The sequence below is a fragment of the Populus euphratica genome, unplaced genomic scaffold, assembly GCF_000495115.2.
Source record: "Populus euphratica unplaced genomic scaffold, PopEup_1.0 scaffold329.1, whole genome shotgun sequence".
Taxonomy (NCBI): Eukaryota; Viridiplantae; Streptophyta; class Magnoliopsida; order Malpighiales; family Salicaceae; genus Populus; species Populus euphratica.
The window spans coordinates 551,866-563,450 of record NW_011500009.1 but is presented as its reverse complement, the minus strand read 5'-3'; the positions used below and the strand labels follow the sequence as shown (position 1 = coordinate 563,450).

General features: G+C 31.9%; 1 protein-coding gene across 2 annotated transcripts; it reads left to right on the top strand.

Annotated features, from left to right (window-relative positions):
- Positions 1-4,121: 4,121 nt before the first annotated feature.
- ATERDJ3A (DNAJ heat shock N-terminal domain-containing protein) lies at positions 4,122-8,875 on the top strand. Of its 2 annotated transcripts, none has more exons than XM_011048556.1 (7): positions 4,122-4,323; positions 4,863-4,918; positions 5,521-5,594; positions 5,977-6,497; positions 6,584-6,925; positions 7,170-7,523; positions 7,656-7,874. In XM_011048556.1, the coding sequence occupies exons 1-7, from the start codon at positions 4,237-4,239 to the stop codon at positions 7,683-7,685; spliced, it is 1,464 nt and encodes a 487-aa protein (XP_011046858.1). In that variant the 5' UTR covers positions 4,122-4,236; the 3' UTR covers positions 7,686-7,874. The 2 variants fall into 2 exon arrangements, with proteins under 2 accessions (XP_011046858.1, XP_011046857.1); XM_011048555.1 differs by lacking the exon at positions 7,656-7,874 and adding an exon at positions 8,169-8,875 and having other exon boundaries at positions 4,125-4,323.
- Positions 8,876-11,585: the final 2,710 nt, after the last annotated feature.

The following is an 11,585-nucleotide window of genomic DNA, read 5'->3' as shown; positions in this document are numbered from 1 at the left end:
TATCTTTATTCTTAGAGATATGTATACTTGTATTAATTAATATTTTCAAAATGTTATTGTAATATTTAAAAAAATTATCGAGATTCTTTTCAATATAATAAGACTATGACAAAACAAGTTTATCAAGTATCCTAAGGATTTTTATTTTTAACATAACATCTGCAATACCCAAATTTTTAATGTCAAACTTGTTAATTAATATTTTTTTAGTTTGTTTAATCATATAATCATTATTATTTAAAATTAGCATATCATTCATATAAAGACATACAAGAATATAGCATTTGTCTTTGTTTCTTATATAAATATATTTATCTACTTAGTTGATTTTGAACTCATTTGACAACATAACATCTTTAAATTTTGGATGTTATTGTGTAAATATTTGTTTCAAATCATTTAATGATTTAATAACTTTATGAACTTTCTTTACTTGTTTATTGACAACAAATCTTCTAGGTTATTTCATGTGTATCTTCTGCATCTTCCCATCAAGGTCACTGTTTTAAAAAGTTCTTTTTATATTCATTTGTATTACAAGTTTGTTAATAACTCCAATAGCTATTAATATTTATCTGGAAATTATTCTTGACATGAGTGAACGTGTATCTAAATAATATATACTTTCTTGTTGTCTAGAACCTTTAACAACAAGTCTAATTTTATCATCAACTTTAATCTTTATTTGAAATATATACTTATGGCCTAATAGTCTACTTTCATATGAAAGATCCACATTAGTTTTCATGTATGATTATTTACAATGGATTCAATTTCATTAATAATTATATCCTTCAAATAGAAAACTTTAGAATAAGATATTGTCTCGGATTAGGTTCAAGATTTATTTTCTAACTAGTATACTATAAAATCAAAACCAAGTATTTGTTAGGTTCCTGAATATGATACACGTAGCAGAAATAGTAAAATAAAATGACATCAATCTTTTAGTCGTGTCAATACACGTAGCAGAAATAGTAAAATAAAAATTTTTTGAAGTCTTTGAGATCTTATTAAACATATCTAAAGTTGTTTGAAGATTTATTACTTGAAGATCTGATTTTCTTTGATTTTTAATAACTGTTTAAAGATTGAGTTGTCGTCATAATTTTGAATCCTAGAACAGCCCCGTGGGTTGACCCGGGACCCGGGTTTGGGACCGATCCAGGTCTAAGTAAAAACCTGTTGGGGAGTTAGCACGGTGAAACTCAATTGACCTCGCGAGTTCACCCTGAACTTGGTTGACCCAGGTGAACCCGACTAAGACCTGGCTACCTTCATTTTTTTTTCTTTAAAGATTCAAACGGTTTGTTGCTTTATAACTCAGCGACTATGTTGTTTGTTTCTTTCATTTACCTTATAACTCAGTTACAATTCTCTCAAGCCTTTATAAGGATAGATTAGAGGGGAGGGGAGCAAGCAGCATCGCGGAAAAAGACCATCAAGTACTTGTGTGTAAAAAAGCTGAGAAGTGGAGGAAAAGGACCATGGTGGAGAGACTATCGATTTAAAGTGGTATTTGGTCACTCAGGTTTTTTTATTTATTGAGGCTACTATGGGGACGGATTTGGGTGGCGTGAGAAGGGCAATAAATGTTGTGATTTGGTGATAAAAAGACTATAATAGAAAGAGAATATATAGTGGTGGTGATGGTGGTGAAGCTGCTACATGACTGTTGTGGGAACTGCTGCTATTGACCAAGTTTGTGATTGTTGTGGTGGGAGAATGGTGGATTGTCAAATTCTAGCTAGGAAAGGGGTCTCTATTAGATTTATTTGGGAGAGTGACATATAAAGACAAGATTATGCAAGAGAAGACGATGGATTTTAGCTTTGGGTCTTTTTATGTAAGACATGGCGGAGATGGTCGGAAATGCGAACAAACGGGGATATTGTAATTTTTTTAATTTTGTTGGGTTGACCCGAGTCAACCCATATGACCCCATCATTAGACTGGGTCAACCACTGGGTCGAGTTTCAAAACTATGGCTATCACATATCACAAGTTGTTTAATTATTTAACCTCTAATGATAATCTATGCTAATCAAGCTGGATGTGTATCTCAGATTTAAGCCTAAAGCTCAATTTACTCAGGACTTGTGCCTTTTAAGCCTAATTCTAACTTTTGAACTTTTTATTTTATAAAGTTTTTGGTTTCACCAAATATGTCAATCAAATGTTATTTGAGATTAATTTTTTATTCACCTATAATTTGTTTGAAACATATTATTTTTTCATGTTAAAGAGTTTATGTTGGAGATTAACCTTGTTTGTTTTTGCGTTTCAAGAGTGTTTTTGAAAAAAAACAATTTTTTTTTATTTTTTTACTTTAAATTAATTTTTTTAGTGTTTTCAGATCATTTTAATATGCTGATGTCAAAAATAATATTTTTAAAATAAAAAATATTATTTTAATATATTTTTAAGTAAAAAACAACCACACTCCAAATAAGTCATAATTTTTAACAAAGTTTTAACCCTAAAAATAAATGGACCTCATTTTTAGTTTAGTTTCAAATAAGTTCATTAATCATGTTTTAAACCAAATTTTAGTGGTTTTCATGGTTGGGAAAGATGATTTCGTGAAATTGTTAGTTAATAATGGATGTATTGATTGAAATGATTTGTGATCTAGAGTGAGGGTTTGAATATAAAAGATATTAGTATGGAAGAGATGGAGTTTGGGTAATGATGGTGTTCTAATGTGAATTCCTTTTAGGGTTGCTGTTGTTCTCATTTTTTTTTTGTATTGTTTTTTTAAGATGAGCTAGAATGGAATGATTTTGGGATTGGACTTATGAAGATTTGATAGAATGCAATCAATTTAGGTTGCAATTCTAAAATGAAACTGGAATTTTAGAGAATTAACTAGGATTTGAGATTAAAAGGCTAGAATTGATGATTAATTTGCTTGAAATGACTTCATTTGAATAAAATTATGAATTAATTGGACTGAAAATTAGGCTAGACTAATTTTTGGACCGAAACAAAGTAGGATAAAAATTCATTTGGATCTTGGAATAGTTTTACCTTTTCAATGTAGTCCCTGACTAATGGATTTTTCAATTTTCATTCAAGGTTTTAATTTTGGATATTATTTCAATTTAATCCCTAAATTGGATTAATTGACCCTTCTAATTTGGTTACTTTTCACTTTAGTCATTGGTTTCCAAAATTATATAATTTTGATCAATTTGACTCCCAATTTCGATTTTATTCTTAAATTAATCCCCTAGCTGATTTTTTAATTTGTCCATTTATTTCAAATTCATCCGTGGTTCTTTAGTTTTTCTAATCTTAGCCAAACTATGCTATTTTTATTCAATTTCTCTTTAATTAAGTCCCAGACACAATCTAAACCATTCCTAGATTTGTTTTTTTTTAACTTCTCAAACTCAATCCTTGAGTTGTTAAACTCAATTATTTATCAAATATTACCCCAATTGTATTTTTCTGTTCTTTATTTTTATTATATTCTGGATATTTATTGATACATAAAATTAAAGAGGACAAGTGACTAAAATAATGCTTAAAATTAAATATGTTTATTGAAAATGTATTTTCTTATTTTTTTATTATTTGAAAAAAATAGGATTAAAAAATTAGATTATGACATGGTACTATCTACCTTAGGCTAAATATTCTTCTAATTGACTTGCTCGAGCACGTCTCACATATAGTAAAATCACTCTTACCACACTAGAATCTAACATTAAGTTCAAACTTTCTAATGGTTATCCACTGCCTAATGTTACTCTCAGTCAGACCTGAAAATTTAAAAATAAAATAAACTGTATATTAATAAATAAAAATTAAAATGAGTTTAAATATGTGATTAAAAGGTAAGGAAAAAAAAAGTGGAGGAGGAAACGATAACAAAATCAAGGTTTCATGGATAAAAAAGCATCTAATCTGACAAAAAAAAAAAAAAGTCCATCGTTCTTCTTGGGAGCAGACATGGGCCCACAAGACACGTCACCCATGACCCTACAAGGAGCGGTGCCAAATAAAAGAAATCTAAAATCCTATTGGCCAGAGAGCGTGTAATTTTTTTAAGATTGCCACGTATGCATAACGGCCTTAACCCGAAGTATCTAGAGCTTTTCTAAACCCCGCCAAGCCTAACTATTTTAATGCCGGGACCTCAAATTCTTCGTTCGTAATCTCTATCTCACTTGCTCGCTGCACCGCACAGACGCTCGGTAAAAATCTCTTCTTTCGCGCACACAACAGAAGATGAAAACGCGATATACGTTGCTGTTCTTGCTCCTTTTGTCTCTGATTTTGTTAACGCTGGAAGCGAAAACCGTCGACCCTTACAAGGTATGATTGACTGATTTTTTAGGGATGTTTGTGGAAAATTAATTTCCAAATTGATACATGATTCGTACATTGTTAAGATTTTGAATTCTATCTGCTTTTTTAAAAAAAATTATTTGGACCGAATTTTGTTGCTTATATTTACAATTTTGTTGGCAATTTCGAAATTCTTGTTTTAATTTATATTTGCAATTTGCTTTATTCAAATTTATCAAAAAAATAATTACTTAATTGTTCTTGAAGTGGTTTAGGGTATTTTATGTTTAGTTAATCAGGATTTAATCACTGGTTAATCAAAGATAAGGATTTTATGTTTTAGTCAATTAGTCAGCAGTGGCTAGCGATTGTGAAGGGAGCAGGATGTAGGGCAGAGGTGGTAAATTGAGGACAGAAGGAATGGAGGCTTGATAAAATGAGAGGCCTTTAAATCCTTAGAAGGGAGAAGAAAACTTGGTCCTTTTCGCTTGTTTAAGTAAAACATTTGTGCCAGTGATGATTTTCTTTTTTGAAGTTTTTTTTATCGATGGTGCCTTTTGTACCAGGTTCTTGGAGTGGAGAAAAACGCAAGTCAACGAGAAATACAAAAAGCTTTCCACAAGTATGTTCTGCTCTCTGTTTCGTCTACGGTACCCCCTTTTTTTTTTTTTTTAAATGGTAGTTGCATTTTCTCTCTGCAACGCGCGCGCGCGCATATCAAGAAGTGACCTTAGTTGATGAAGAAAAGTTACATTTTTTAAGTATACAGTTTGTCATGAATGGTCATAGGTCTAAGCCAAAACATTACATAAGTGTGCATATTAGTTGTTTTGGCTTTGGCTTGAGGATATCTTACCATTCTTTAGTAGTTTTTCTGTGGTATATTGAGCGTTTGAAGAGATGATGATTGTGCTATACTGTGCACCGAGGGAACTTTGAAATCTTGGATAGAAATAGCTGCCTGTGAGTGGATTTATGTGAAAGACCTTAGCCTGCTTTCTTATTTGTCGGGTTTGGGCTGAGATGTTTTGTCTGACCAGACAGAAATTGTATACGACATGTACAAAAATTACCATACATGCTTATGCAAAGCAAAAAGTTTGCTACGCACATGAATTTACAAAGCGAGGAAAACTTAAATGCCACCAACATAGCACAAACGCACACAAACAATTGTGTGGCATGTTTTCTAGTTTCTCACCCTGAGCCCTTGTCATTTTGCAGGCTCTCTCTCCAATATCACCCTGACAAGAATAAAAATAAGGGCGCTCAAGAAAAGTTTGCGGAGATCAATAATGGTATTGTACACTTATTTCATTTTAATATCATTTTTCTTTCATATTCTGTGTCATGTTATTTCTTTAACCTTGTTTCTTGTTGCTATTAACTTGACTGCGTGTTTATTATTTCTTGCTGATGCATCAATTATATCGATATGCAAAATCATGGACAGTGTTTGGTTTATTGAAATAGTGATATATTATCTGTATTAGTATTTGTTTTATTGATCAAACCTGTTCAGTTATAATGTGAGCTGAATTGGTTTTTGAGCAGCATCTTATGGCATGACAGGATCAAATGGTTTGTTAAGGGGTTAACTATTAGAAGGAAATAACCTTTGTCTTAGTTTTGCTAATCTTCCAGTCATATTGTTGATTTTTATTTTCTTGTTTTTATCAGCATATGAGATTCTATCTGATGAAGAGAAAAGGAAAAATTATGATCTATATGGAGATGAGAAGGGAAATCCTGGATTTAATGCTGGGTATCCTGGGGACCAGGGTGGGTATACTTATTTCACAAATGGTGGACAGGGGCAAAATAGTTATACCTTCAGACCAGGTGACTGGCAGGATATGGGAGACCAGGGAAATTCCCGGTCATTTTCATTTTCCTTTGGTGGTCCCAGTTCTCAGAGTTCATTTGGTTTTGGCCTGAACGATATTTTTTCCAATTTTTTTGGGGGTGATCTTGGTGGAGGGCGGTTTGGTGGTTCAACCAGGTCTCAATCTAGGTCACAAACTGGTTCTAGAAGTTCTCCCAAGAGCATCAAGGTCGTAAATTCTCAAGTCTTCAATAAAGAAATTGCTGACCAAGGAATGACTTGGCTTTTATTATCTTATACTTCTTCTTTGAAGGGGAGCCAATTTTATGAATCAATCATACAGGAGGTCGCTGATTCATTACAAGGAGCTTTAAAGGTATTTTCATATTTTCTATTGATTTCCATCATTTGATTTTATATTGATCTGTTTACATATTCGTTCTCTTTCTCTTTCTATGACAGGTTGGAAGGATAAATTGTGAAACTGAAATGTCCTTTTGTAAGGAACTTGGGACTCAACCACGACGAGTGCCTAGGGTATTTGTTTATTCAAACAAAGCAAGCGATAAGGGTTCTTTGGTGGAGTACAATGGTGATTTGGTTGCAAAAACTTTAAAATCTTTTTGCCAAGACCACTTACCAAGGTTTTCAAAGCGGATTGACCTGAAACATCTTCAGTCTTATTCTGGTGAGGAGGAAAAATTACCCAGAGTTGTGCTTCTTTCCACCAAAAAAGATACACCTGTGATCTGGCGTGCGCTTAGTGGTTTGTTTCATAAACGCTTCATTTTCAATGACGTGGAGGTATGTTGGACCTGATTATCAGCTGATAGATTATCTATACCTCTACATTTGAATGAGAAATTTTGACATTACTAACCTGCCAGAATTCATTGTAGAAGGATATTTAGACAACTATATATTTCTTCAAAAATCACACTAATAGTAACTTAATATTTTATTTTGAATGTTAATTTATGTGGAGTATATTTAAAATAAAATGAGCACCCCCCTCCCTGAAAAATAATTGAGGTTGTTGTTTATTCAGGTTCGCGATGTTACTGACCCAATGCCAAAGAAGTTAGGGGTTGATGCGCTTCCAGCTATTGTTGGTTGGTTAGCAAATGGGGAGAAGCATGTCTTAAAGTCGGGGATTTTTGTGAAAGATTTGAAATCTGGTGTTCATGATCTCAGTACCTTACTTGAAGGGTTTGAAAAAAAGAACAAGAAAGCAGCAGCGAGTAAGGATAGAAAAGCCCAGGCTGATTCTGGTGGGAAACATGTATCTTTACTGACAGGATCAAATTTTGATGCTCTATGTGGGGGAAAAACCCCTGTTTGCATCATAGGTGGTTTCAGAACTTTGAAAGTAAAGGAGAAGCTGGAAGACATCCTGTCCATGGTAAGTGAATATCTTGTTCAAATTATTTTTTCTACATGGAGATAACTGTAATTCTTATAGATGGTTCGCACAATATGTTCATATCCGCACTCCTCACTTAAGTCATTTTATGATCACACTTGACCACTGCAGCTTACAAGAGAGTTGAAACAATGGATGTGAAAAGAACTTCAGCTTTAATGCACTTGGAAACTTGTAAAACTTGGCATGGTACCCAATACCTGTACCCTGCTGGTCTAAGAAGAGAGAGTGGGAAGGTATAGGTTGGGTATTCGTCTTTGACTGTAGCGAACAGAAATTTTCTGTGGATTTGTCACTTTAATGGTTAAAAGTTCTCGGTTTTGTCTTGCTGATTAGCTTGGTGTTTAAGCTCTAGATGGTTACAAAAGAAAATGTTTTGTTGCATTATGACTTCAGAGCATGTTCCAATTTGCTATCTGACGTAATGGGTTTCTAGATGGTTCCAGGCACCAAAAAGTACTAGCAAGATGGGCAACCATTATGGCCTACATCATTGATTTAGTCGCCATTGGAATTCATGTTGCCCTAATACAGAAGCTAAATTGATTTTTCAAAGGACGTGAAAGAATTTAACGTTTGGTTTCTGACTCTAGGTTTTTGTTTGTCATGTGATTTTGGTTTTAGGTCTCTCAAAAATCATTATCAAGGCGACGGAATGCAGCTTCTGGGGATTCTATTTCTTACACTCTTTTAGATGTTGCCAAGCAGTCATCATTCTTGAACACATTTGACAAATCTGGATACAAATCGTCAGATAAATTATTGTTAGCCTATAAACCTCGGACGCAGAAGTTTGCAGCATTTAAAGGTGAAATGACTGCAGAAGAGGTGGAAAAATTTATCAGTTCTGTTCTTAATGGGGACGTACAATTTACCAAGACAAGACAGAAGCCTGTCCTCAAATGAAAGAGCTGCTAGTAACCAGTATTACTTACATTTGTGAAGTTTACGTAGATTTAGAATCATCAAATGCTTGATCTTGTTATATAGTAGTCGATATACATGTAAGAACTGGTCCTTTTCCCCCGGGTTCCATCTCTCGTGGTGTTGTCATTCTGCAAAGGCACGATATCAAGATATTAAATATTAGTAGCCGGGAAGTTCTTGCCCCTGAGAAGAGATTTTGTCAAAACATAGTGTAGCTCAAACTCACAGTTGTCAGGACACTGTAATTTATTTATTTATTTTTGTCATCCAACTGAACTTAATTACCCTACTCTGTTGTGCTGTTCCAATTTCTAGCCGAAGTCGATGTACTAGCGGTGGAGCTTGACGAAACCACGTTGTAGAGCGTTTAGAGTTGTTCAACATCTTGAAGTTTTGTTGGCGTCTATGGACCACAGTGAGTGCCGTGTTTATATATATCTTTGTGATTTTGTTCTCGTTAAACACGCTTTTCCTGGAAGTCCAGCTGCACAAATCAAACTTCTGTGCAGGTTCGGCATGGCTCCTTGCAATACCAGCGTCCGAAACCCAAATCAATTTGTGGTGCATGATCAGAGCTTCTAAAGCTGTGGTCACCCACTATCCACGAAGCTTTGCCAAAATGAATGCTTCCTATATACGCTGTTAGCAGAACGTGCGGAAAGCGGTAGAAGTTGACGAGGGCGGCCTGCAGCCTTGTGGGAACTCTGGTGGGAAGGTTATGCTGCAGACAGTCAAATAGAAATGTCGAAACTGGAAACTTGATGTCCGATAATCACGTATCCACGTCAAAGGAGGAATCGAGCTCTTAAAGCTTTTTTCTTTTCTACCACGACAAGTTTTTTTTTTTCGCCCATATGATGGTAGGTTGCTTAGGTGGGCACTGTCTAGATGGAAAGCGAGATCGAGTTGAGATTGAGATTCTAGGTTCTTTTCATACAGAGTAATCGTGGGTTGATAGAAGTTTGATAATTCCTTGTTCTTAACCAGAACCAGAACATTGATTTGTCTTTCTCCAACGTTTTTCAAGTTGGCAGTGGTCCATGTTCTATGGCGAGGTTCGACGGTGATCTAACCCCGCATTTCCATCCCCTAGTCGCTTTCAAGACACTGATAGATAATCACAAGTGTGATAATTATTGTATTTTTAAATTTTTTTATAAAATACATTAAAATAATAATTTTTTATTTTAAAAGATTATTTTTTATGTTAGTATATTAAAAAAATTTAAAATATTAATAAATAAATAAATTTAAATTTTGATTCATCCCTGTTTAGATCACAATCCTAAACAGAAAAGAAATATTGAACAACAGTTGATTTACCGTTACCTCAAATGCATTATGTGTTTTACTGATATCATCCATCCTTTTCGATTTAAATTGTTTAATCTAACCAAATTAAAGATTTTGTCTCTTTTTTGTCAATTTGTTTTTTCAAAACCGAATAGTGTAATTCAGTTTTTTTATAGTTTTGATTCAGTAACTGAAAACCGAATAACACACATATATAACCCTTAATATTAAGGAGTCATATAAAATTACTACCCTATTTGTTAAACTCTTTGTGATTTTTTTTTTCATCCTTTTTTTTTAAGTTGATTTTGAAATAAATTGTATGTTTATATTTATGTGTTATATTATTTGACTTGGATGTTTAGTTCTTTGATGCTATTTGTAATTAATTGAATTTTTGGAATGGTTTTTCTTATTTTTTAATTAAATTGACAAGAAAAAATAATCTAAAATGGTATATTTTAGCATATCAATGAATATAAAAAATCTAATTCATGATAAAAATGGTGTTCAAGAAATGAAAAATTATAAATCATTTTTTATTATAAATTATTGATATTTCACCAAAAAATAGAATCGTATTTAAATTGAAATTTAATTTTTTTATTTTTATTTTAAAAATTAGTTCAATCAAAAACCAAATTGAATTTATCAAAATCAAACAAAATAACAAAAATTTTATTTGATAGTATAGTTGAAGTTATTTTTCAAATTATTTTTAGCTTAAAAATATATTAAAATAATATATATATTATTTTTAAAAATTTATTTTTAACAATATCATATCAAAAAATTAAAAAATTAATGTTTTGAAAAATAAAAATTTAATAAAAACTAATTCAACTAGAACTATAAACATATACTGCTCTCCCGTGTCATTAACGTTCTAGCAACTTATAGGTGTGTTTGGTATTATAGTGGCTATTGTAGTTATGATTTGAAAAAAATATTTTATAAAAAATATTTTTAGTTAAGGTTGATTTGGTATTTATGTATCTTTAGTTAAAACTGTGGTTAAAATTGAGGTTGAATAAAAAGTTGTTTAATATATCTGGTTAATGATACTTTTAAAATTGAGGTTATAAAATAATTTTGAAAAATATATATTAATTTTGATGATTTTTTATTTAAATATTGTAGATTTAACTATTTTTATTATATCATGAAATAAACAATACTTTATATAAAAAAATTTTCATTGTTCTATTAAACTATTTATAATTTTATCATGTATGAAATACATCCGATAAATACTATATTTTTTTTGGTTTTTTAAACTCGTAATAACATCAGGTAAAATATAATTAGAAATAAAATTAGAATTGCGATGAAATTTTGTATATACTACGTCATCAAGTAATCTCTGTCTATTTTATGTAGTGTCATTAAATAATATTAAACACTAGTTTTTTTAATAAAACAAAATTTAAAAAAAATATTTTTTATTTTACTGAGTTGGACTCAGTTTAATATATATTAAATTTTGAACCGGAACTAGTCCAATCAGAATAATATAGCATGTTACACTATTTACTTAATAATATAATTAACATAAAAATCAAAATTTAATTATATTTTTATATTTATCAAACAATTATTTTACTGTAGTTATTTAAAATAGAAAAGCAGCCATATAAACAAACAAAACACTAGTACTGCGAGCTAGAAGAGACCAAGGACTTTTTAGAAGAAGCCCAAACCAGTAAAAGATCGCCATCAGGCACTGATGATATCCGTACGGTGTTCTAATTAAAATCGAAAACAACCAAGCCACAATACTGACCACTAGGTGACTTATCCCGGCAAATAAAACAATAACTT